This window comes from Canis lupus, chromosome 4 (genome assembly GCF_048164855.1).
Source record: "Canis lupus baileyi chromosome 4, mCanLup2.hap1, whole genome shotgun sequence".
NCBI classification, from domain to species: domain Eukaryota; kingdom Metazoa; phylum Chordata; class Mammalia; order Carnivora; family Canidae; genus Canis; species Canis lupus.
The window spans coordinates 58,652,471-58,680,088 of NC_132841.1; the positions used below are offsets into that span (position 1 = coordinate 58,652,471).

A 27,618-nucleotide genomic window follows, 5' to 3' on the forward strand; every position below is an offset into this window, starting at 1 on the left:
GCCAGTTTCCTTGTAGCTGAGGATGTCCGGCGAGGGCCCCAGCAAATTCCCGTATTCCAGCGGCTCCTTCCCCGAAAGTCCGAAGATTAACTCAGGCTTCTCACAAGCTGAAAAGGAAAAGAGGAACTAGCCCCATATCTCAACATCTCGAGCTCCTTGACAATCTCCTTCATCCATCTTGTTGCCTAAGCGGGAACAAAGATCTGCTGGTGGGATGAAAGCTGAGATTAGAATCGAATTACTGAGGCTCAGGGCGGCGAAGGAGCAGACCCAAGGATGAAGCCTGCCGCCCCGCAGACCAGGAATGCTGCCACGTAAGGCTGCCAGGCGAGTGAGCGGAGGCCGTTTCTCAAACCACAGCAAGTGTCTCAGTTAATTCAGGGCAAGAAACTTGAAGGGTGGGGCCGGGATTCAAACGAAGAGGTCAGTGTGGTGGCCAAAAAGCCACAGGTTTCAGAGACAGATAGTTCTGGCTAGGGTAGATTTGGGGCTCTGGCGACGATTAGCTGTGACCTCGGGCAAGCTATTCTCTACCTCCCTAAGCCTCAGTTTCCACATCTGTAAAAACAGAAGGACAATGCTACCCAGAGAAGTGACCAGGCTTTTTGGAACCTGAAACTTATACCACTTGGGTGGGCTTGGAGGGGTGGGTGTCGGTAAGGGGTGGAGAGGGCCTCTTTAAGAACAGGAATACAAAATTACACGTTCAAAATTGCATATGGGATCTTGGAAGGGGTCCCATGTAAGGGAGGGGCCGGACAAATCTGTCTCGGGTGCTACCAGTTAGCTGAGAGATGACTGGAGTAAAGCTCTTGGCACATGAGATGATGGTATGGGGAGTGGTATGACTTGAGAAAAATGCTATAATTTTGAGGAAGGAGGAAGTCTTGGCCCATTCATCTGTCACTGAAGCAGAGATAATGACAGAGGATAGAACACCAGAGAAACCCCCGCAAGGCCTTCTTTAGCTGCAGTTTGTCCTGAATGTCATGTACAACCTTAGGCAAATCACGTGCTTTCCTGGTGTCAGTGTCCTACCCACTGAAATGTGGCTGGGGGGTTGTACGATCTCTGCCCTTTTTCCAAAAGAACCCTCACTGCTTTCTCCTGGAGCTTCACAAAAGCTACGAAGCAGCTACAGGTGCGTGAGTGCTTGCTCCTTTTTACCCTCAACTTTTCCCAGGGAAGGGGATCTCCCAGAAGGATGCCTTACAGTAGGTGTTAGCCAATGAGAAGTGGAACCCCTGACTTGGGATGAACAAGGAGATGGGGTATGTAGGTATTCTCTTGGAGACAGAAACAGGGTATTAGTAGGGTGCCTGGGGGTTCAATTGGTTAAGCATCTGCCTTCAGCTCAGGTCATGATCCCAGGGTCTTGGGATCAAGCCCTGCATCTGGCTCCCCGCTTAGTGGGGAGCCTGCTTCTCCCTCTCCCTTTGCCCCTTCCCGCTGCTTTTTCTCCCTCTCTCTCAAATAAATAAATAAAATCTTAAAAAAAAAAAAAAAAGAAATAGGATATTAGTTAAAAAACCTGCCAAGGTGGGCCCTGGTCCCTACTCTATCACTTTCTGGCTATGTGATCTTGCTTGGGCAGGTCCTTTTAGTTCAGAGTCTGATTTCTTCATTATTTAATTTACAGAATTAAATGAAAAATACAGGTAAAGCACTCAGGAGAATATCTATCTCTTAGTGAAGTGCTTCATACATGTTAGTTATGAACATGATGGGTATTGGAGTCACTGCTATTAGGTGAGATGGATGACTTCTCTCCCAAATTCCTTCCCGCCTCTTCTGCTCCAGCTTCTCTGGCACTGGGCTTCTTCGGGCAGGAGGAGTGTACTCCGGGGGAGGTAGGCGGGGCCTCATTCCAGCTCCACCAGAGCCTGCTGAGGCACAAGCCGCTGAGCTGGGGTTTGTACCTGTCGGACACCTTCCTGCGTGCCTCCTTCCAGAACAGACCTCCTCAGCATCCACAGTCCTCTCTCAGAAGCAGTCATGCCTGTGACAAAGAGTGGCAGGGGTCACCAGGGGGCCGTTGACCTCAAACTGGACCTCACATCCTCGCCCAAAAGTGCCAAGAAGCTGCAGAGCAAGGACTCCAGTTTCTGGGATGGACACCCTTCCGAGTCACCAGGCTTAGAGAAGACCAAGGGCATAACGTGAGTGCTTTTTTCTGCCACCCCTATTTCTGCCTCTGGGCCTACAAGCTTGCCCTGACAAAAACCCTGGGGTGGCTGTGTCTGACCCCCAACCCATTATGCTGATGGGAAAAACAAGGTAAAAAAAAAGTGTAGTCAGAGACTGAGTCAAGGTGAGAGCTTATAGGGGCAGGAGCAGAGGCTCAGAAAGCCCCAGGATTTCATGGTCCCACACTCAACACGTGCAGATGGGGACACTAAGGCACAGTCACTCAGGCCACACACTGGGTCATTGGCAGGATGGGCACTAGAATCCAGTGCTGGCCCTAAGCCAGTTTTGTTCTGGTCAATCCTGATCATTGGGAGAGTCTCAACTTCTCCAAGGAGGTGGGATCTGAACTTAAGACCACAGTGGCTTCCTTGACAACCAGACATGGACTCCTCTCTGCCTCCTTCTTACAGTGACCCTGGCCTCTACTTTGACCCATACTTCAATTTTGAGGATATCCAAAGCAAAGAATGTGGAAGACTTTCTTCCACCTCCCTGGGGTGTAATTAGGGGTAGGGAAGACTTGCAAACCATGACAAAAAAGGGATTTAGATGGGGGAGCCAAGCTACAGGGCTCAGCAACCTCCGCCTCCACCACTCAAGCAGAGTGGCCAGTTCACTTAGGAAATGTGGGTGGGGTGGCCTGCTGGAGAGTGCTGCTGCTTTAAGAGAATGTTGACAACACTGATAAAGTAGAGAGCACCTGCGTTCAACTAGTCATTCTGCACTTTCCTCCCCTAGCCCCAGCGTCCCCCATATGCAGAATAGAGGTAAATGGATGGCAGTGTGAATTTAAAGAGGCTGCCTGTGGGAATGACATCTGAGGGGAGGGGGTGGACAGCAAGCAGGGAGAAGTTATGGGCCAGCAAAGCCCCTTTCCATCATCAGCACAGTGATTGGCACTCGACAGGGTTTGGTTGCCCTCAGGTGCTAGTCCTGGGGGCTGTGAATTCCTGACACTGCGAGTGAACTTTCCAGGCCTTGGGCCATCCACTGCTGCATTGGGCTGTTTCTCAATCTGAGGCTTTGAGGAAACCAACTAGCTCTGGTGTCCTAAACTGACACATGGCTTGGTGGCAATTTCAAGAATCAAAGAAACAAAGTGTGAGAGAACCCAGAGGGGTTTGGAGGGAAAGAGAATCAAGTCAGGCAAGCATGGAACTCAGATCAGCTCACCTAGGTTCAAATGCCCACTTAGCTGCTAGCCAGCTTGAACAAGTGACAGAACTTTTCTGTGCCCCACTTTCTCCTCTGTGATATAACATTTCATTCCACCCAGGATGGCTGCAAAGGTGATTTGCACATAAAGCCCCTTGCAAACCCAGCACCCTTAAAAGCTGGCCACTGTGAATACCATGAAGGTCCAAGGTCAACAAAGGAGTTAGGGCTCAAACATGAGTCTCCTGCCTCCCAGCTCACCACACTAAGTTTTTCAGTTGGCTACATGGCCCAAAGTTAAATTCTGATTTCTTAAGTCCCTTGGTTAGAAATTTCTAAAGTGACCTGTTGACCCTTCCCTTGTTGCAAAACAAGCCTATTATTGGAGGGCCGTAGGGCACAAGTGCTCAGTCAGCGATGTTGACACCCACTGGGAGAGAGAAGGGCACGCGATTCTCCGCCCACTTTCTCCCTCAATTGTTCTCTTTAACCCATAACAAATCAATGGGCAGATCCTCAGAAAGCTAGAGGAGCTAGGGATTAACATAAAGATAAGGGTGGTTGGGGCAATCCTTTCAAAATATCATTCCTCCCAACATTTACAGAGACTCAGCAAAGTAGATGTGTTGCCCAAGATGACACAGCTAGCTAAGTAGTGGCCTTGGGATTTAATCCCTAGTTCATCCAACCTCAGAGACCAGGTTCCTTCCAGAATACCTCTGGTGCCCTTCACAGTCAGTGTCCTCACTAAAAGTCTCTCCCAAGTAATTTCCGATGTTTCTCAAGTTGTGATTATAAATCCAACACTCACATTGGTTGAATCTGATCCAGGTACCAAGAGGTATAGTAATAGGTGGTTCTGTAACTCATCAGCATGGAGAGTACCTCCCTGAAACTATTTATCCCTGAAGGTACCCGTCTGTCTTAAGGGGTCTGAGTTTTTGTTTTTGCTTTTCTTGGGGCAGGGAGGAGACATGCCTTTCCCCAGTTTGAGGTCCTGGCCTGATAGGCAAAAAAATTCCTCTGAAGCCCAATCCCCAAATGACCCTGTCTCCACAGATCCCATTTGAGGATCTGAATCATCTGACATACTTAATTGAGAAGGTACTATGATTTCTCTTCGCTGATGGTCTCCATCCCTCTTCTCTGAGTTCAGTCCTGTCTCAGCTACTGGTTCAATGACCTTGGGCTGTCCCCTTTCTCCGCTTCTGTTTCCTTGGTTAGAAAATGGAACTTTTCCCTCTATGCATCTCTCTGGGCCTGTTTCCAGGAGGTGGTCCAGTAGAAGTGGGATGAAGAACAGGGACTCTGAAGTGGTTCTGGGTTCGCATCCTGATTCCACAGTATATCTTTGGACAAGTCATAAAAAAATCTCTATGCCTCAGTTTGCTCATCAGCAAAATAAAGGCAATAACCTACTTTCTAGTCTTGCCAAGAGAATTAAATAAGACAATACGGGTAAAATACTTAGTATGGTATCTATTATATACTAAATATTAGAATGGCTATGTTGAATGTTAGCTGCTAAAACCAGGACAGTTTTGGCAAATGGGATGGTTGACCACCCTACAGGAGATCCAGAGGTGCCAATCAAGGCCACAGGGACTGAGTGATGGCCAGGGGCCCAGCTATCCAGCTGTGTTCAGGTGTCGGCATGCTGTGAGCAAATGCCTGTTGGACCTCCTCACCTTCACACACCTACCCTCATGTCTCTTTTCTCTCCTTCAGAGCGTTCCAGACCTTGGTTCACCTGGTGAAAGGCAACATGGGCACAGGGATCCTGGGACTACCCCTGGCAGTGAAGAATGCAGGCATCCTGGTAAGAGGGGCTGCTGCAGGTGGGGCCTGCATGACTGAGTTGTAGCAGAGAGTGGGAGGACAGTCTCTAAGAGTTTATAATGGCTTGCAATAAGCACTCTTTGTGGGAAGCAGCTTGGTCCAGACTTGGAGTCTAGACATCTAGGATCTGAGTTCTGGCTCTGCTGCAGACTTTGAGTGGCCCTGGTGAATCATTTGTCCCTTCGTTGGCGCTCCGTTTTCTCCCCTGTAGAATGCAGGGGTTGGACTATAATGAGTTTTCCAGTTGTGCCCTATGAAGCACTAGTTCTCAGGGACACCTCAGAGGCCACTAAGGGTCACAACTCCTATTGTAATTGCTTTATGTACTTTATTGAAGTACTACTTGAGACTGTATTTGAAAGAATAGTTGTTGCTGCTAAAAAAGGACTCACAAAGCAGTTTGTTAGAAAGTTCCTTGAGTGCCAAATGGTATCTGTACTAGCAAATCTCTCCTTGCATTGTTCTTCATAAATCCATTCTCTTTTCTCTTCCCATTTCCCCTGGCTCCTCCTTACCTCAGATGGGCCCACTCAGTTTGCTAGCAATGGGCTTCACCGCCTGCCACTGTATGCACATCCTGGTCAGGTGTGCCCAGCACTTCTGCCACAGGTGAGGAAAACTGTTCTCATGTCGGTTCCTTTGGTACTCAGTTCTCAAGGATATCCCAGAAACATCCTACATATCACAAGAGTTTCCCTCTTTCTTCCAACAAGTATCCAAAAAGCATTTGGGACAGAGACCTAAGGTGAGGCTCTGGGATATTAGGTAATCTGAATCAGGCCACTGTGATTATCTGCTTGGTTCATTTGTAAATTGGGCATAAATAATCCATGCCTAACCCTGCCTTGGAGAATTGTGATGAGACTCCATTGGGATCATGGATATGAAAACTACTGAACCCATGTGAGGTGTGCTTTATTAACCTTGTTATATAGTAATCACCCCTACTTGACAGGTAAGGAAAACAAGCAAATACTGGAAATACTGCCAGGTGTCTAAGTCTAGAACTTGGGTCTCTGCCCTAGTGGTCTTTCTACTCCAGCTGGGTCCTGCCTGCTATGTGTCTCCTGACTTTTTAGTATATGATCTTAGGTTAAACCCTGTCTTGGTAACTATATATGCACCTTCTCCTACAGGCTTAACAAGCCCTTCATGGACTATGGCGATACGGTGAAGCACGGACTGGAAGCCAGCCCCAGCGCCTGGCTCCGGAACCATGCCCACTGGGGAAGGTAACTTGTTCTTGCTTTCCCTGAAGTAGACTAAGGTACAGGAGGAGGAGATGAGGCTGTCAGGGATGCCTTCTTCCCTGGAAAGCTGGCTCATGTGGCACAAAATGTTGGACTTTATGCATGGAAAGGGGTTCATTGGCAACGTTCCTGATCCAGCCCCCCTCCTTGTATACCTCCAGTGACAGTGTGTTCATTCCTTTGTTTGGCAGCTTTAATAATCTTCACTTATTTATTAAACTATATTTATCCAGTTATCCTATATACCAGGCCCTGGAGATACTGTGGAGAGCAATGCGAATGACTTTCCTTTCACAGAACCCATAATCCAGTAGGAAAGACAAGCATTACACAGTTTAAGAAACAGTTACTTAATAACCACTAGGATAAATATGATGAAGAAATACTAGCTGCTACTGAGCAGGTAAGGAGATGTGTGTGGGCTCATGGGGGCTTCCTAGGATGGAACAGTTGAGATGAGCCCTGAAGAGAGGAATTCTTTTTTTTTTTTTTAACAATTTTTAAGATTTTATTTACCCATTCATGAGAGACACAGAGAGAGAGAGAGTCAGAGACACAGGCAGAGGGAGAAGCAGGCTCCACGTAGGGAGCCCGACGTGGGACTCGATCCCCGGTCTCCAGGATCACACCTTGAGCTGAAGGTGAAGCTAAACCGCTGAGCCACTTGGGCTGCCCTTCTTTTTTTTATTTTATTTTTTCAAGATTTTATTTATTTATTCATGAGAGACACACAGAGAGAGGCAGAGACATAGACAGAGAGAGAAGCAGACTCCATGCAGGAGCCCGATCCCCGGACTCCAGGATCATGCCCTGGGCTGAAGGCAGGCGCTCAACCGCTGAGCCACCCAGGCATCCCTGAAGGAATGGAATTCTTAAGGATGAGGAATTACCCAAGGGAAAGTGGGCAGGAGCCTGGAAAACTACATTTTAGACCCTCCTAAGGGTTTTTGTTCTTTTCTTTAAAACAACTAGAAAGCTACTGGAGGGTTTTAATCAGGCAAGTGATCCTATTTGCATCATTTAAAGATCTCTCTGGTTTCTGTGAGGAGAATACATTGTAAGTGAGCAATCATCAGTTAAGTCGGACCCATGAAGAGGCCAGTGACAACTGCCAGGCAGGTGGCAGTGACAGCTGGGACCAAGCTGGGTAACAGTGGGGATGGAGAAAAATGAATTTGGTTATCCCAAATCCCAGATCCTGGGACTGTGGGGAAAAAGGAAAGTCAAGGTTGACTGAGATTTCTGATGGCTACTGTTTTGGACAAGTTGGGTTTGAGGTTCAAGTGGAGATGCCAAGTGGCCAGTGATATGTATAGGTTTGAACTTATTGTCATCATACAGGAGATACAGAACTGAAGTCATCAACCACAAAGCCAGGGGGCAGAAGAGGTCCCTTAGGAAGAGAGTTGTTGTGGCTTGTTGTTTTTTGTTTTGTTTTGTTTTGTTTTTTAAGATTTTATTTATTTATTCATGAGAGACAGAGAGGCAGAGACATAGGCAGAGGGAGAAGCAGGCTCCATGCCTGATATGGGACTCAATCCCAGGACCCCAGGATCATAATCTGAGCCAAAGGCAGATACTCAACCACTGAGCCACCCAGGTTCCCCAGGGAGAGAGTTTATAGTGAGAAGAAAAGAGTAAAAAAGACGGAGATATTAAGGACCTTTTGCTGAGCTGCAGCTCCTGCCTTTTGCTTTCAGGAAAGACACAGAACAAGTCAATCCCTTCCATCCTCTGGTACTTGAGATTGTATCTGCTCTTTTATCTTTGTTTTCAGGCCTGTGCCCACCCCCTCTCCATACTCTTTTCTGAGTACCATCTAGATCAAAGTCTCTCTTGAACTGTGATACTCAACCATTACAGCCCTGCTGTGTGCCCTCTTACATAATATAGTCTGCAGAAAACCATTGGCTCTGGCATCTCCCTTGGCCCAAAGCTCATTCACATACTGAATCAATAGATTCAGCCTCTGAGTAGACAAGGAAGGCTTTGGGATGATAACCAGAATGTTCCTAATGTGTGACCCAAGAGGAGATTTTGCCTGTCACTTACCCCTCAAATCGTTGTAGTCATCGTTGAACATGTAAAGCAGCTTTTCCTGCTCTTTTTAGAGACCTTGCTCCTCTAATCATTTCCTCTTCTATAACTTCAACCTTTTTTTTTTTTTTTTTTTTTTTTTGGATCTGTGGGCTCTTCCTCTCAACATTTAAATGCATTCATGTATCTCCATCTTAAGAATAGTAAAATAAACTCATAAAGCTTCCTGGACCTTACACCATCCTCTAGCCACCGTCTTAGCTCCTATTCAGCAGCTGCTTATTCAGCAGATATTTACTGAATTCCTGCAGTATCAGGACATGTTGAAGCAATGGATCTACAACGATGGACAGAATGGGCATCATCAAGACTGGTGCTCACCCTTAGCTCTGTGAGAGAACAGCACATCCTCTGCCTTGACTTCCATACATCTGATTCCATACACCTCTTCCATGGGTCACCTGCCTTTTCTGTCCTTATACTTCTGTTGAAGTTCTTTCCACCAATGTCCTAAAAGACCTCCTTATTACACCCTCTTTGCCCTAGAGAATCTCTCAACAGTGTGGGTACAATTGACTATTCTCTTTTTCAGACACTTTCTCTCCTTGGCTTCTATTAAACGCCTCCCCACCCCTAGTTTCCCACCTACCTCTCTGGCCAGTCGTTTGTTTTCACTTCAGGCTCCTTTGTTCCTATCTTCCCTTTAAATATTGGTGTTCTCCAGGGTTTGGCACACCACCTTCTCTTCTTCTCCCTCTACAGGCTCCCTAACACTGACCTGTCTTCTCAAGGCTTTATCCATTACTGACAAATCAACAGTTCCAGACCCTCATATAGTTGCCACCTGAATGTCTCCTGTAGGAGCCCCTGGCTCAACGATTCACATACTGAATGTGTCACTTCTTCCCCTTCCTCTAAAATCTGTTCCTTCCAGTGCACTTCATTGTCTGACCAAAGCCTATCAGTAACCTTCGATCATTTCCTTTCCCTTTCCCCTAGATGTAAGTGATCACCAGATTCTGTAACTTCTAGCTCCCTAGTACTTCGTAAAATGCTTTAATGCTCTCCTCCTAATGGCCAGGCTGCTGGACACCTCTGTGAATAAAGAAGCTCCTATGCAGTCTACCCCATGCTGAGGCTGGCCCCCTCCAGTGGATTCCCCGCAGCCAGAGAAATCTGCCCAATCCCTCTGCTGAGATGCTTTCCTCACTCCTCCCTCTCCATCTCCTCCTCCTTGTCTTTTTAAAAATTTCTCTCTCTCTTCCCCTTCCCAAGGGACTCCCCCTCAGATATTAGTTTTTCTATGAAGGCTATCTACTCTATAATTAGGGTAAAATATTCTTTTCATCGTGGCCCTTAGTGCCATATTCTTTTTTGATCACTAAACTATAAACCACTCAAGAAGGGACCATGTATTCTTTTTGTTTCCTCAGAACCTAATACGGTGTCTGGCACGTGGTAGAAAAAAATTGTCATGTTAATGATAGCTAATAAAAATGGTGTGCCTACTTCCTTACATCAATTAGTATCAATTATGAGGAATGCTGCAGAGCCAGGTGTGGGGAGTTCCTAACCATGAAGAATTTTGCCACTTGCTGAGCTGGGAGTTGAGAAACATTTTTTTTTAAAAGAACTATTGTCACTTGATTTATTGTCCCATTGCTGGTTGCGATAGCAGAAGGAAAGGTGCTGGAACTAGGTCATGAGCCCCTGGGGACAGAAATAGAAATGACAAACCAATTCTTCTTTTATAACTCATTTTCTTTCTCTCTTCCAGGCGTATCGTGAGCTTCTTCCTTATAGTCACCCAGCTGGGCTTCTGCTGTGTGTACATTGTGTTTCTGGCTGATAATTTAAAACAGGTAGAGTCTTCTAGAGAAGGTGGAAGGGGAAAGGACATGGAAAAGGAGGGTCTTCTCTTAGTGGTTCAGCAAATGTGGCTTCTTCTTTTGGGCTCCTACTGTCCTCATCAATACAACAAAGGAAGTTAAACTAGATGTTACGAAAGAATCCAGAATTCCCCAATCCACTTACTGTTCTACAGTGGTTACTTTTCCAGTATCTTGGACCTGTTCTCAAAGCCATTCTCTAAAACCTAGCTGGAAGAAACCTTGGATTTTTGTTAGTTGTCCTGCCTTGGACCTTAATCATTATTAACTCTCCTAAGACTGATACAGCTCTTTTTGGATGATACCTAATCTTCCTTAGACCATCCTTATCTACCGTTAGCTGCTTAACCTCTGGTTTAACAGTTGGTGTCTCCAAGAAGTTGTTTTGATCTAGCCCAGAAGTTATCTTGTAGCAATTTAAGTAAAATATTATGGGTAATAACAAAGGACATCCTTAGTCTTAAAAAAGAAATTATTCTTTAGGCTCTTTTTTTGCTTATAATACCACAGAAATTTAGAGATATAAAGAAATTAGAAAGAAGGAATAAATAGCAAGCATTCAGAGTTAGCATCTATTCTGGGTCAGGAACAGGGAGTATTATGTATGCTTTCCCCCATTTAATTCCCTCCATGGCCTTATCAAAGTAGGTACTGTGGTTATTCCCATTTTGCAGATGAAAAAACTGAAGCTATAAACTCTATTATGTATAGATAGACGATTGCAGAGCCAACATTAAAAATCCCAGGCTTTTGACATCAGAGCTCAATTATTTTTAAAAGATTTTATTTATTTATTCATGAGAGACACAGGGAGAGAGAGGCAGAGACATAGGCAGAGGATGAAGCAGGCTCCATGCAGGGAGCCCAATGTGGGACTCAATCCCGGGTCTCCAGGATCACACCCTGAGCCAAAGGCAGATGCTTAACTGCTGAACCACCCAGGTGTCCCCAGAGCTCAAATTCTTGAGCACTATGCTATATTGCTTTTAAAAATGAAACAAATTTGGGGTGCCTGGGTAGCTCAGTTGGGTAAACATTGGACTCGATCTCAGCTCATGTCTTGAGCTCAGGGTTGTGAGTTCAAGCCCCATGTTGGGCTCCATGAAACCTACTTAAAAAAATAAGGAAGAAAGAAAGGAAGAAAATTATTATTAATCCAACCATTCATAGTTATTGTTTTAAGTTAGCATTACCTGATTAGCATTTTGTAATGTCCTTACCATTTTTTTGTCCTTACATTTTTTAAAAAAGATTTTATTTATTTATTCATAGAAACACAGAGAGAGAATGAGAGGCAGAGGCACAGGCAGAGGGAGAAGCAGGCTCCATGCAGGGAACCCAACGTGAGACTCCATCCAGGGTCTCCAGGATCACGCCCTGGGCTGCAGGCGGCTCTAAACCGCTGTGCCACCGGGGCTGCCCTGTCCTTACATTTTTTAATATAATTTTTACTAGTTTCATAATATTCCATCACACAGATTGGCTAGGATGTAGTCTTCTATCATTGGATATTTTATTTGTTTCCCTTTGTTTTTCTACTGTAATCTGTGGAAGTCTTTGTAAACCCCTTATTTCTTTGGCATCTATTCCTTAAAGTAAAATTATTGGGTCAAAGAGTTTGATTGCTTGAAGGCTCTTAAAACGTGTCACCAGATTGGAAATCAATCTGCTATCAGCGGAATATTATAATCTGTCTAGAGACAAGGCAAACATTCTCTCGAAGAGTTTGCAGGCTGAGTAGGATGTGTCCTAAAACAAAAAAGTTAGCTATCAGTATATTTTGGTGCTGGGTCAGGACACCACTAACAACACTCTGAAGGCGGGGCTGCCTCATAATGAACTTAAGGAACAAAAATGTGCGGGGGCAGAAAGGATCACTGGAGTAAGGGAAGGCTCCCTTGCGGAGGTGCATCTGAGCTAGATGTTGGAGGACAGGTTTGAGGAGAAGAGGGGTGGGCAGCCAACAAGGGAGGAGTGAACACCTGGAGGCAGGAATGTAGGGGACTGGCTCAGGAGAGGCAATAAAATTGGTTGGAGGAGAAGGTGTGGACTTTGGGAGAGGATAAGCCTTCAGGATTGAATGGGCCCAGGTTGAGGGCCATGAATGCCTGCTAATGTTTCAAGTATTTTTCCTGTTGAAAGGAATTAGAAGTCAAGGAGTCAGAAAAAAAATAAGATTTAATTGTTCATTTAAGTAACTGTGGTGTGTTCTTAAGGGAAAAGGAGATTTCAAAATAAGAGCAATTTACATATGCTGTAAAATAAAAAGGATGAGCATAATACATGTAACTTGTGATATGGTATAGAAAATGTATAGATGAAAAATAGAAGAAAAAAAATAAAATGCATAGATGAATATATTCTAGGACATGACCCTGGCTACTAATGGGTACTGAGATTATCATTGCTTTCACATCTTGCCTAATTCTAGTTTCTAATTGTTCTGCAGTGGATTGTATTGCTTATGCAATAAGACTGTATCCATTAAGTCAGGCTTAGTCAGAGTAATACCATCCTTCTTCTCTCCCACCCTCCCTGACTTTGCCAGGGGTGTTTGTACTGTGTGCAGGGGTGGGGGGTGTTTCTTGTCTGTCACAATGATTGGGGGATGCAAATAACTATTATTGGGTGGGATCCAGGAATGCCAATATGTCTTGCAGTGAATGGTCCAGTCTTCATAAGGAATAACTCTCTCACTCAAATACCAGAATTAGTCCAATTAAGAAATAGTAAGTGATGGGTTTTTTGGTTATAAGCAAAAGAAACACCCTACCTCATTATGAGGCCCTACCATGTGAGGCATGCCTTTTGTGAGGAAGTTTGATTATGGGTCAGGCACTAAGTTAATCGTGTGGCTAGTAGATTTATTGAATCTTCCCCCTTGCTTTTCCTATTCCTTCCTCAGGTAGTGGAAGCAGTTAATGGCACAACGACCAACTGCCATTATAATGAGACCGTGATTCTGACGCCCACCATGGACTCGCGACTCTACATGCTCTCCTTCCTGCCCTTCCTGGTGCTGCTGGTCCTTATCCGGAACCTCAGGGTCTTGACCATCTTCTCCATGTTGGCCAACATCAGCATGCTGGTCAGCTTGATCATCATCACCCAGTATATTGCCCAGGTGAGTACACATATACACACCTGATTCCTCCACTGGGCAGAGCTTTTTATCAATAACAGACTGATTCCTACCTAGGGTCAGCTCTGAGGGTAGGTGTGTACCTCACTCTTCTACCTTGTACCGTTGTACCGTTATTTCCACAAAGATGTCTCTGTTATTCTTCTGGATAGCTCCTCTTTTATATTGCTTCTCCAATCCTTGTCAAATTCTAGCCTTTGAAAAAAATTATGCTTTGCAATTCCTGCAATGATTGGATAGCAGCAAAAGGCAAATGAAAAGCAGGAGCTCGTACTAAAGCTGAAATTTACCAAATTACCTATAGCCCTATATCCTCTAGGCTACAATTCCAGGTGTCCAAAATTACCCATAGGAACTCAAGAGAAGAAAAATAGTATTTAGTCACAGAGACAGCCTTAGAAGGCTACAGGCCTTCTATCACAATGCAAATTACAATACCTTTGAGGTTGAGTTGCGAATATTGATTTTCCCTCAATTTCCTACTTTTCTACTCTTTCTAATATTTATTTGCTGGACAAAACTACATAGAGATTTTTTTTAATTTTTTATTTATTTACTCATAATAGACACACAGAGAGAGAGGCAGAGACATAGCCAGAGGGAGAAGCAGGCTCCATGCAGGAAGCCCGATGTAGGACTCAATCCTGGGACTCCAGGATCACACCCTGAGCCAAAGGCAGACACTTAACCACTGAGCCACCCAGGCATCCCAAGGCTACATAGAAATTTAAACCTAGAAACCCCCTGGCATATGTCATAGACCTTTCAGATGTTCTTCACTTTCAGAAATCACAAGAAAAAAAATTATCTTGTCCATGGAATTTAGTAAAAATAACAAATCAGTCAAATTTTTTAAGGATAATTATAAATAGGTATTATATTCCTCAAGACAATATTGAGAAATTCTCCAAAATTGAATTTCCTAATAAGATAACTACCTTCAATTTACTTATAGACAATTCCTAAGGTTGCCTATTTGGAGAAATGTCTCTGTAATTACTGTCTCATTCAGGTCACAGGGTACATAACATATTTATTCCACACTCTTTCTTTCCTTTCAGTTTATAGCTCATTGAAGAAGAAAAGGGGACTTTCATATCTAACTAATTACTTTGGATTCCTGAGACTATCACTAACTATAGTCACAACAGTTTCTGTCACCCATAACCACTGGTACATTCCAAGTGTCTGTGGGACTTGAAGCTAGTACAACCTATGGTGCATAAGATTTTCTTTTGGAGGGTTCTAGTAAACCATACTCCTTCCCCATGAGGTGCTGACCCTTTAGTTCTTTGACAGTACTTCAGTGTTTCTGTCCTCTGGCCCTATGGTATGGTGCATGTTAAACTCAACTTTGGTGGGGCACCTGGGTGGCTCAGCAGCTGAGCATCTGTCTTCAGCTCAGGTCATGATCCCAGGGTCCAAGGTTAGAGTCCCGCATCGGGCTTTCTGCAGGGAGTCTGCTTCTCCCTCTGCCTTTGTCTCTACCTCTCTCTGTGTGTCTCTCATGAAAAAGTAAATAAATATTTAAAAATAAAATAAAATTAAGTTTGATGCCTACTTCCTTTTGAAGTTTTTGGAATTTCTGACATTCCTTTTTAATGTAGGTCTGCTCTCAGAATACTCCCCTCTTATATGAACCAAAACATGCTTTGAGAATAAAGGTCTTACTACATTTCTGTCTCCTGTAGGGAATTCCAGACCCCAGCCGGTTGCCCCTGGTAGCAAGTTGGAAGACCTATCCTCTCTTCTTTGGAACAGCCATTTTTTCATTTGAAAGCATTGGTGTGGTAAGGTTTGAATTGGGGTAGACATTCTCCTGTGCTCTGGGTGGCCCTCTGAACAGGAGCAGGGAACTCTGGGTTTCTGAGTCTCTATGTGCACACAGGAGAAAGTAATCTCTTGTCCCAATTCATCTGTTAAACATTTATCTTCATACCAAGATGTGTTTCTTAATCTTTTAAAATCAAGGCAAATGGAGGAACACAATTTACAGGATTTAATGAAACAAAAGGAGTCTTAAGCTGGGAAGTACTATATATTTACAATGGATTATTACATAGTTTGTGTTTCCACACTTGAGGAAGGGTAGTGCTATGTATGTGATTTTTGTTTACTTTTAGTTTGCATACAATACAATTCACTTTGCGGGGTATGTGTACATTTCTGTAAGTTTTGGAAATGCAGAGAGTCACAGATGGACCACAATCAGGACACAGAACAACTCCCCCATCACAAAAAACTCCCTCATACTGTCCCATTGTAGTCAGCTCCTCACTTCCCACTAGCCCCTGGCAACCACCTTCTGTTCTCCATCTCCTGTTGTTCTGTCTTTTCCACAATGTCTATATACCTGGGATCATGCAGTACGTAACCTTTTGAGACTGCACGTTAAGGTCATCTGTGTTGTTGCATGCATCAGCAGCTCCTTGCTTTCTATTGTTGAGTATCCACTGTATGGACAACACCAGGATTTGTTGATTAGTTTCACCCACTGAAGAACAGTTGTTTCTAGTTTTTGACGATTATGAATAATACTGCTATAAGCAAGCATTTGTGTACAGGTTTTTATGTGAACAGAAGTTTGCATTTCTCTAGAAAAGTCTGTTAGTCACATATTAATGTATGTTTAACTTTATAACAGACTGCCAAACAGGTTTTCATAATGGCTGTACCACTTTGCATTCCCACCGGAATAGATGAACATTCCAGGTGCTAGTTCTTCTATGTACTGTCAGCATTTTTAAATTCTGTCATTCTAATAGGAACATAGTAGTATTTGATTGGTAATTTTGAGCATCATTTTGTGGGCTTGTCATCTGTATATACTCTTTGATGAAGTGTCTGTTCCAATCTTCTGCAAACTTCCAAAAAACTGAGCTGTTAAGTTTTAAGAATTCTTTATATTATTTTTTAAGAATTCTTTATATTATTAAAATGCAAGTTCTTTATTGACTATATAATTGCAAATGTTTTTTGTAGTCTGTTGCTTGTCTTTTCCTTCTCTTAACCATGCCTTTCAAAGCTCTTTGAAAGGCTTAAATTTGATGAAGTCCAATATGTCAAAATTTTTATTTTTATGGATTCTGCTTTTATTTTTTTATTTCTTTTTAAGATTTTATTTATTTGTTCATGAGAGAGAGAGAGAGAGAGAGAGAGGCAGAGACACAGGCAGAGGGAGAAGGAGGCTCCATGCAGGGAGCCCAATGTGGGACTCAATCCTGGGACCCCAGGATCACACCCTGGGCTCAACCGCTGAGTCACCCGGGCTGCCCTGGATTCTGCTTTTAGTACTTTATCTAAAAACACTCTGCCTAACCAAAGTTCACAAAGATTTTCTCCTATATTTCTTCTAAATATTTTATAGTTTTCATTGTCCATTTAGATCTATGATCTGTTCTGAGTTAATTTTTGATAAAGGTGTTTGTATGTTGGAGTTCATTTTTTTAAATAGGATGCCCAATTGTTCCAGCATCATGTGTTGAAAAGACTATCCATTCTCCATTGAATTGTTTTTGCATCTGTGCAAAAACCTTAACAGTGTTGTCTTTCAATCCATCAACATAGAATGTCTTTCCATTTATTTGGGTCTTCTTTAATTTCTTTGAACAATGCTTGATGCTTCACATCACTCCCACACATGCACAACTTAGAACAAAGCCTAGGACTTCACCACAGATTTAGGGGATCACTTTCTCCAACCTCCTCTTATGCATATTTTCCTGAACACTCACCAGCTTCTAATGGCTTCTTTTTCTGGTTCTCTGGCTAGAAAGCCAAAGTTTTAACCTCCTATGGTGCTGTGCATTTCCTGTGACTGAGTCTGACTGGGATTAAGCACTGAGAGAAAAGAGAGGGAAAAACTAAAATAAAAATAATGGATGAATGAACAGTGATTCTTTCTAGGCCCTGCTTCCTGGACATGCTACCTGTGCAGTCACATAGGGTAGGGACCTGTCTTTGGAAGAATCCCACACATGGTTTAATGCTCTGTTTTTATCATCGTGAAATTCTTAATTTTTGAACAAGAAACCCTGCATGTTCATTTTGCAATGGACCCTGCAAATTATGTACCAGAGCTGATTTGTCCTCACATTCTTTAAAGTCCCAAAGCCCCCTTTCCTAGTTCTTTTGCTCAAAGAGAAAAATTTGTATCAGATTTTTAGGTACCTGTGTGAACACCATAGTCATTGATACACTAGGATGCTGTTTTGTGACTGGGACTTGCCTTGGGAGTGTGATTGTGAGAGTAAAAAAGGAAACAAACAAACAAACAAACAAACAAAATAGGGATCTCTTCCATACTGTCTGTCCCACAGGGGTCTCTGTTCCATGTCCTCTAGCCAGAAAGAGGATTTCTCTTGGACGGTTTTCTTTCTCCATCCCCTGCATAGAATTCTAGGATTTGAGGTCCTCTTGAGTCTAAATTGGGAGATACAGTAAGAAAAAAATCAAGAAACCCAGTACCATAAAGGTAATTTGTACTGGTTTTGATCAATCCACGTGCTATTATATACTTTGCAGGTCCATGGATAGTTGTTTTATGTATTCTTTCCAGAGATTTTAATTTTAATCAGTAAGAGAGCTATGGTGGAATGTGTCTACAACATCTTAATGCAAGTGGAAGCACAGTATATTTAGGATTTTGGACAGAAATACCAAAAAGAAAGAGTGCAGTGGTTGAGCAAATGACTTTGGAAGCAGAATATGCTGGAATCTACTTTGGCCATGAACTCTAATTCCCCAACTAAATGATAGTAGTAATTGTTCAATAAGTATTAGTAATACACCTACTACGTGCTAATGATGATGACTTTCAGAGTTCACATCAGCTCTAGAAATCTTTTAGCCCAGTCTCTAACTTTACAGAAGAAGAGCCTAAGCCTTGAAGAGGAAAGGGACTTGAGCCAGATCACCAGCTGGGAACAGCTACAGCTGTAGCTAAAGCCAAGTGCCCCTTACTCCCAATCCAGGGACCTTTGCACTTTATGTAAATGGCTGTTTATCAATTTGATTATAGGAGGAGAGAAGGAGAGAGCCAGCTACTGAGAAAAAAGATAATTTTTTAGCCTGTAGAAATTATGCAGTGAAAATGTATTGCAGGGTGGGAAAGCTCAGGTTGGGTCATTCAGGCTCCACATAATCCCTCAGACATTTTCCTGGCTTCTACTAGGAACCTGCCCCTAATCTGAAAGAAAGTGGAAAGGCATTATGATGACCTTGACATGGCATTCCCCTCAAGCATTTTTCATTTGCATGGGGTTGAGATGCATATAGGACAAAAAAAGGAGTTAACAGTACAAGGGAGTAAACACTAAGGTCCTACTGAATAATAAATATATCGAATGCTGGAGGGATATAGTCAAGATTGGGTAGAAGCAAGTACTTGAATTTTGGAGGACAGCCCCAGTCTGCAGCCTCAGTCTGCCACTTTCATCTTTGTGTAAATTGGGGCAATTTACTACATCTTGAGTCTTGTTTTCCTCATCTATAAAATAAGAATTATACAAACACGATCTTTTTTTTAAATAATAAATTTATTTTTTATTGGTGTTCAATTTACCAACATACAGAATAACACCCAGTGCTCATCCCTCCCGTCAAGTGCCCCCCTCAGTGCCCGTCACCCATTCACCCTCACCCCCCGCCCTCCTCCCCTTCCATCACCCCTAGTTTGACAAACACGATCTTCATAGAGATGTATGTAGTCTTCACAGTATTAAAAAGAACAGTTAGCATTTACTAAACCCTTACTGTATGCCATTATGTTGCTCATATAAATCTCAAAAAAATTCCAGTAGGTAAGTTTTCAGATAAAGAAACCGAGACACAGATTAGCCTAATGATGCATGTAAAATGTGCTTTAGCCTATGGCCTGATCAATGAGAAGGAGAAGGTGGAGGTGGGCTGTTAGCTGATAGAAGCCTAAGGAAGAATTTATGGGAGGAGAGGCCAGCAGATTGGTTCCAAAGACAGAAGTGAACTTGGGATGCCCAGCAGGCTCCAGATAGGCTGTCTCAACTTGGATTCTCTCAGAGCCAGGTATGCATCTGGAGAAGAAGGATCCCAAGAACATGGTGTATAGGGAATGTCCTGCTGAGGAACCAGGAACCTCCAGTCCCAGCTCTGCCACAGCCCACTGTGTGTAACCTGTGTCGCAGCCTTCCCATCTGAACAGACAGCAGCGAATGCACTAGAATTGGAAGTCTCAAACTCCAAAGCCTTTAGAAGGCAATGTGGTTGAAGAGGCCAGGTATACATCCACATGAGGGGGAGAGGTGGGCCTGGTGAATGGGGCAATAATATTGTGCCCAAAGGCATTCACCTTCAATTGTCTAAAAGGCTGTGCTGGCCAAACAAAATGCATCTGCTAGCCAGATCAGGCTGCCCCAGAGGCTGAGTTCCTTGGTCTGCACAACCTAAAAAGGGCCCTTCCAGCTCCAAATGGTCCAGGGCTCATCTTGTGACTCCAGGCCTTCTTTCCTTTCTTTTCTCATTTATTGTGGTAAAACATATCTAACATAAAATTTACCATCTTAACATTTTCAAATATACACACCAGTGACATTAAGAACATTTATTTTATCATGAAAGCATCATCACCACCCATCTCCAGAACTCTTTTTGTCTTGCAAAACTGAAACCCTATAATCATTGAACAAAATGGTCATTTCCCCCTCCATTAGTCCCTGGAAACCACCATGCTACTTTTTGACTCTCTGAATTTGACTGCTTCAGGTACCAGTGTAAATGGAATTATGTACCATGTATCATTTTGTGACTGGCTTATTTCACTCAGCATAATGACCTCAAGGTTCATCCATGTTATGACATATGTCAGAATTTCCTTCTTTTTTAAGGCTGAATAATATCTATTGTATGTATATACCATCCTTGTTTATCCATTTATCCATCAATGGACACTTGGGTTGCTTCCACCTTTTGGCTATTGTAAATGATGCTATGAACATAGCTGTACAAATACCTATTCAAGTCTCTGCTTCCAGTACTTTTGGGATATACTCAGAAGTCACATGCCTTTCTTCTTTTGTTCATGTTCCTCTTTCCCCTTCTCTCTTTTTACACTATGATCCTTCTGTAGGTTCTGCCCCTGGAAAACAAGATGAAGGACGCCCGCCGCTTCCCAGCTATCCTGTCTTTGGGAATGTCTATCATCACTGCCCTGTACATTGGCATCGGGTCTCTGGGCTACCTGCGGTTTGGAAATGACATCAAGGCCAGCATAACCCTTAATCTACCCAACTGCTGGTAACTTCACGGGCCCTCAGGTGGTGGGCACTCAGGGTCAGGTGGAAATGTGTGGGTGACTGCTGCCTCCCTTCCACTGATGGCAAAATAGGGTCTAGAGGGCCCCCACAGTGAATGAGAAGCAGAGCTATCACAGGAACCCTGGGCTCTGGTATCTCTGTCCAAGGAGCTCCTTCTTCAATAGCTTCCCATGTTGAGTGAGGCTTTGATAGCTTAGTATAAAGGAGGACATGATTTAGGAAGAGAGAGAAGAAGTGACAGTCCTTGCTCACCTAAGGAGAGAAGGGAGGGGTCGGGTCCTCAGGGAGAACAAACAGCAGAGAGAGGAGTTGGTGGGTGGCAACACTCATCTCCAACTACATTTCCTAAGGCCTGTGCTACAGAGCCTTGCTTGCCCTAACCAAGAATGCACATCCTCCAAGTTAGAATAGCTAGGTTGAAAAAGTAGTAAAACAAGAACCAATTTGGGAAGACCACTGTAAAAATTTTATGTTTAAATGAACCCAATTCATGAAACCCAGACTTCAACAGTACCATATTTATTTTTTTTAAAAGATTTTATTTGAGAGAGAGATTGAGCACAAGCAGGGGGAGCAACAGAGGGAAAGGGAGAAGCAGATTCACTACTGAGCAGGGATCCTGACACAGGGCTCAATATCAGGACCCTGGGATCATGACCTGAGCTGGAGGCAGACACTCAACCCATTGAGCCACCTCAGTGCCCCAACAGTACCATATTCATTTATTTGTTTATTTTTTTAAAGATTTTATTTATTTATTCATGAGAGACAAAGAGAGAGAGAGGCAGAGACAGGCAGAGGGGGAAGCAGGCTCCATGCAGGGAGCCCGATGCGGGACTCGATCCCAGGTCTCCAGGATCACGCCCTGGGCCGAAGGCAGCGCTAAACTACACTGAGCCACCCGGGCTGCCCAGTACCATATTAAATAGACACATGAGCCTGTATTGCATTGTGCAGCACTGTCTCTCACATTGAGACATGTCATTAATTACAGGATGCTATCTTTTTAAGGGTCACTTGGAGCTTCATTTGCTTAAATGGGGCTCCTTTCCCAAGGTGACAAATATCACTTATCAAGCATTTACTGCATGGCAATTCTGTGCAGACACCAGTCTAGGCACATAGGGGCATGGAAGGTGCTGACCAAGTAAGCTATGATCTTGAATTTCACTACCTTCCCCAGCTCATGATCTAGTGAGAATGAGGGAGGGTTAGTTTATATATACAAATAGAACAGAACAAGAAACCCTCCAGAGTAGCAGAGAGGCTTTGGGGACTTTTGTAAACTGCCTCTTCCCCCAAAGATTTGGGACTCTGCAGTTCTCTCAACCTATAAGAAGCATGTGTTGATGGCCTGTTATGTGCCAAGAGCTTTGGGGCAATCCAGAGAATCGCTAAGGACTGACATTAGATCACAAAGGACTACCGTGTTTATACCCAGGTTTTTTGGTCTTCACCTGGGCAAGGTAGCTGGCCTTGAGCCTCTAGTTCCTAAAATCTAAAATTGACCATCAAGTGATAGTGGTTTATGAAGGTATTCCATAGAAGCATGCTCAAGGTTCTTTTTATTTAGAGATGACCCCCCTGTTGTCACTTGAACCTGTGATACTTCCCTCTGTTTTCACCACATGCTCTGCCATGACTCCCTCTTGACTCTGGCAAGTCCCCTGCCCATCATTTTCAGACAAGGAAACTGGAGCCCAAGGGACTATCCCAAGGTCAGGGGTTAATGTTCTGAGGAGGCCAGGTATCTGAGCATGGTGACCTTAGGAAACATTTCTCTGGTTTGTCCTGCAGGCTGTACCAGTCGGTCAAGCTCTTGTATGTCGTTGGTATCCTGTGCACATATGCTCTGCAGTTCTTCGTCCCTGCAGAAATCATCATCCCCTTTGCCACCTCCCAGGTGTCAAAGCGCTGGGCGCTGCCTCTGGACTTGTCTATCCGCCTCGCCATGGTCTGCCTGACGTGTGAGTACAAGGCAGAGCAAAATGTTGCTCTTTTCCTGAGGGCTGTCAGGAATCCACCAGATGGTGAGGGATAGTCATGATAACCAGCACTGATTAAGTGCTAATTGTATTTCAAGGACCATATTAAAGCATTACAAGGAGTAACTCATGTAAGCCCAGGGACACCTAATTCTTCTCCATGTACCTAATTAGACAGAGTCACAGGTGTCCAGCCTGAGAGAGTGACACAGCTGGTTGAACACTAATCATAATGTTAAGAACTGATATGTATTAAATACCTGCTGTGTACCAGCCACTGTACTCTTTTTTGGCCATATTTCAAAGTATTTTATTCAGCCCTACAGGGACTCTCATGAGGTAGGACTATGATAAACTTTACAAGTGAGAAAACTGAAGCAGGGAGCGATAATTGGCTAGGGAGCGCCAGAGCTTGGATCTGAACCCACATCATCAGCACCCTTCACCTCCAAGACAGAGGTCAGTGGCCAGCGAGTCCAATCTGGCAGAAGAGGTGTTTTTCTGAGCCTCAGAATGTTGTATAAATTTGTGCCAACATTTAAAATGTCCAAGATCTCACATACAAATCCAGATTTCTGATGTTTTGGGAGAGAGACAATTAAAATGGTTTGGCAAGCCTAGGATCACATTCCCCAGTGGCAGCAGTGAGCTGGACTTGCCCCTTGGGCTTCAGCTGGCCCCGATCACAGCCTCTCAGTACTCCTTATGCCTCAAGCCCACTGATCCAGGTACCCCACTTCTGCAAGTGTTTTAGCAGGGTTGAAGGAGATGCTAGTGATTCCTGTACAGAGTGTTGTGTTCCCCAGCTATCCCTAAGGCTCCTTTTAATTGATTCTAAGACTTCTCCTTGGGGCGATTCTTGCTTCTTGCTGTACTAGACCAACCCATGCAATGCAGTGGACACCAGTTTTCTTTCTTTGAAATGATTTGTTTGTCCCGATTTACCCCAGGAAGCAGTGATACTGCCATTCGGAACCTTAGAGACTCTAGCGAGATAAGAAATTTGTCCTAAGTATGAAGATAATTCCTGAAGCCTATGGCTTCTGCATGCATTGCCCCAATCCACACAAATTAGGAATAAATTGAAGTAACAATAAAGATACCTTTTCTGGGTGCTTTACATCAAGTAACTCAGTTATCCCAGGACATAAATGAGTTTAAAACTTGAACACCATTTGCAGTGTGAACCATAATACCATTATGGACACATAGCATTTATCCCCATTTTGCAGAGGAGGAAACAAGCTGAGCAAGAGGTAGGGACAGAACCACGGCCACACAGGGGAAACCAGAATCCTGCCTCCCAGCCCTGTTTTGGTTCTGATATACCACACACCTCCTCCACAGGAGGCCCGGGGGAGACTTTTGGGCTTTCTTGGTGAAAATCTTCCAAAAAGTCAAATGAAAAAATGTAGAAGCCCAGGCCTGTAAAACATAATTGAAAAATACATAATTTCAAAATCTTTAGCTTCTGGTGTTTGTTGTTTTCTGACATGTATGTAAAACCTGACAAAGACATTCTCTTAATGAGACCCTGTGCTCTTGTTCCAACTGAACACCCCCTTTCTCCTATAAATAATTTCATATTCTAATTATTTGCAAGTAAGAGGTGTGTGTAGTCATGTTAGTTGTTAAAATGTTAGCTCTATAAAGGCATTTTTTAAAAGTTGTTGTATCTTTTGTACATTGATATGTCCCAAGCAGATGGGACAGTTCCCAGCACTGTTATTTATTAAGAGCTTGATCACTGTTTTATTTAAGATGATTTTATTTATTTGAAAGAGAGAGAGAGCAGTTGATGATTAGAGGGAGAGGGACATGGAGACTCTGTGCTGAGCAGGGAGGCCGACACAGGGCTCGATCCCACAATCCTGAGACCGCAATCTAAGCCAAAACCAACAGTTGGATGCTCAACTGACTGAGCCACCCAGGTGTCCCTTAATCATTGTTGAATAATATGGGGATTTGAAGTGCACCTCAGTGGCATAAAAATTATGTTAAGCTAAAAGCATTTAAACAAACAGCAGCCACAGGGAGGGAAAAAATAAATGCTTATCTGAACTTCATTTGCTGAATTAAGCAGGAACTTCTGACAAGTTCAACCACCATAAATCCCCTCTGGAAGGTTTTCTGCCAGAAAGGAGACTAACCATCATCACACACTAATTCCCTAAATAAACGATCTGAACCTTGCATAACTTCTACTTGTTCTTACATAGATGCTCTTTCTGCCCCCTTCTTTCCCCTTATGAAATGAGCAAGTGAACCTCTTATCTTTGGCTGTTCTGTGTTGCCTGAAGTAAACTCTGTCTTTTGTCCTGTTAATTTTGTCCATTGTCAGTAAATCCCCAGCTCCTACCAATGCCCCCCCCCCCATCATTGAACCTCAAAAAGGAAAGATTTCTCTTCCCAACATTATGAATGCATTTTTTGGAAAAATTATTAGGACACACACCAAATTTTTAATTCATAACGCCTAATGAATGTGTTTGGAGTATTACAGGACTTTTGATGTTTTCCTTATGTAACTAAATGTGAGAAACAACTAGTTTGTTTTAAGAAACGGATTCTAAAGCCAAACTCGAAAACCTTAACTAAGTGCTGAAGATCCATGTATCCTGTATCATCTCCTGCAGGCACCTTGGCCATCCTCATCCCCCGCCTAGACCTGGTCCTCTCCCTGGTGGGCTCCGTGAGCAGCAGCGCCCTGGCCCTCATCATCCCACCCCTCCTGGAGATCACCACTTACTACTCAGAGGGCATGAGCCCCCTCACCATCGCCAAGGACCTCCTGATCAGCATCCTGGGCTTTGTGGGCTTTGTCGTGGGGACCTACCAGGCCCTGGACGAGCTGATCTTCTCAGGACACCCCCTCACCTCTTCCAACTCCACCATTTTTGTTCAATGATAATGGCTACTCCTTACCCACCAGCACCTGACTTCTACTGATATGGATATCTTTTGTATGTATTATCTTTATTTTGCTGCTTTACCTTTCCTCCGGGCCAAGTTATGGTGAAACAATCAAGGACTCACCAGCTACAGGGTCTAGATGGTAATTTAAAATTTTTTGCTTATTACTTTTCTTTCCATCTCTTGCTTTCCATTAAGTTGAGAGCCTCCCATGGAAGGCTCTTGATTCCATCCAACTTCTTGGCAATTCACAAGGTGGATTTTGTACCTTGAGTGATGCTCTGCAAGAAGCAGCCACCAGGGGGAAACCAAGTGACACCAACTGGCAAAAGGATGTGCAGCTGGCTAAGGCTGACGCTGATCTGGTAAACAAAGGGTTTCCCCTTTTCCAGAGCAAAGACTAGAGGGCCTAACCTATAATCCAATAAAGTATACACAACTCCTATGACAAAAATGGGTAGGACAAAGAGGTCCAATGTGAACTGCAACTCTCAGAAAGGAGCCATCATCATATTTAAGTCCAGGGCAATAAACTTTCTAAACCACTGGATAAAGTTCTGGCTCAGTTTGAAGATCCCAACAGTAGATAGGAGGCATGGAAGTAGATCAGTCAGTGGCAGGGGGAGGTAGGTGGACAATACTATTATGGTATTTGATGTTATTTACCTCTTAATTCTTGGAACAAGCATTCTACCTACTGCGTGTCAAGCATAGTTCAAGGTTCTCCTAGTAGGCTGCAAGAATGTCAGAGATTCCTCTTGACAATGTGACTTTGCAGTTCCTCTTATCAAGAGGTGAAATATATGTCTCTACCCCTTGAATCTGGTCTTGGCCTCATGTCTTATTTGGGCCAACGGGACATTAGTAAATGTGATATAAGCAAAGGTTGGTGATAGCTTGTGCATCAGGACTTTCATTGCTCACTGTGCTGTGGAGCCACGACCACCCAGTGAAGAAGCCTGAGCTAGCCGACTGGAGGATGAGAGGCCGTGCGAGCAGAAGTGAATCATCTCAGTTGAAGCCATTCCTCAGATCAACCAGCCTGCCAACTTCAAGACACATGAGGGAAGACTCCTAGACTACATCCAGCCCCATTCAGGCTGATCCAGATCATAGAATTGCCCAGACGATCCACAAAATTGTGAGAAATGATAAATGTAATTTTAAGCCATAAAGTGTGGGAGTTTTTATGCAGCAAAAGTTAACTGAAACTCACTTTTTTTTTTCTGAAACTCACTTTAAAGGAGATATGCCAAGGATAAAAACACCCCTTCCCTCAAAAAACTAGTTCTCTGTCCACTGGGAAAGAATTACAGGTAACCCACTTAGTTGGTACCATTATAGGTCCTTATAAGGGCAGAGGGACACTAACTGCTCTGGAGTACTAAGCATGGCTTTCCACAGGTGGCGCCATTGAGCTGGATTTTGAGTAGAACTTGGATCTCCTGACACTGAATCTTGCCCTCCTTCCACTTCAATTTGCTTCCTTCACAGTCCTGGGCCTTTTCTCATGTCTGAGCTTGGCTGGCTGCAGGAGCCAGCCAACCTGAATGAAACACTATCTCAAGCTTCCACGTAGTGTTTGCTCCTTCCTCCCTAAAATCACTAAAATTGGAAAAGCACCCCGAAATAACCAAGTAGATATTATAGGCAGATCTATAATCTCAGGGGAGAGTTTTTCATCAAACTTACTGTAATTTATGGGAATGCCCTCATGCTTGTTTCTGCTTCCATTTTTTAAAAATTTTTATTTATTCATGAGAAAGAGAGAGAGAGAGAGAGAGGCAGAGACACAGGCAGAGGGAGAAGCAGGCTCCATGCAGGGAACCTGATGTGTGACTCAATCCTGGGTCTCCAGGATCACGCCCTGGGGCTGAAGGTGGCGCTAAACCACTGAGCCACCCAGGCTGCCCTCTGCTTCCATTTTAA

The 27,618-nt window shown here is 43.8% G+C and overlaps 1 protein-coding gene across 1 annotated transcript; it reads left to right on the forward strand.

Annotated features, from left to right (window-relative positions):
* The first annotated feature begins 1,792 nt into the window (after positions 1-1,792).
* SLC36A2 (solute carrier family 36 member 2) lies at positions 1,793-26,515 on the forward strand. Its single transcript, XM_072824444.1, has 10 exons — positions 1,793-2,159; positions 5,074-5,164; positions 5,705-5,793; positions 6,321-6,416; positions 10,249-10,333; positions 13,266-13,484; positions 15,194-15,292; positions 20,605-20,771; positions 22,589-22,758; positions 25,413-26,515. Exons 1-10 carry the CDS (start codon positions 1,996-1,998, stop codon positions 25,682-25,684), a joined length of 1,452 nt encoding a protein of 483 aa, XP_072680545.1. The 5' UTR covers positions 1,793-1,995; the 3' UTR covers positions 25,685-26,515.
* Positions 26,516-27,618: the final 1,103 nt, after the last annotated feature.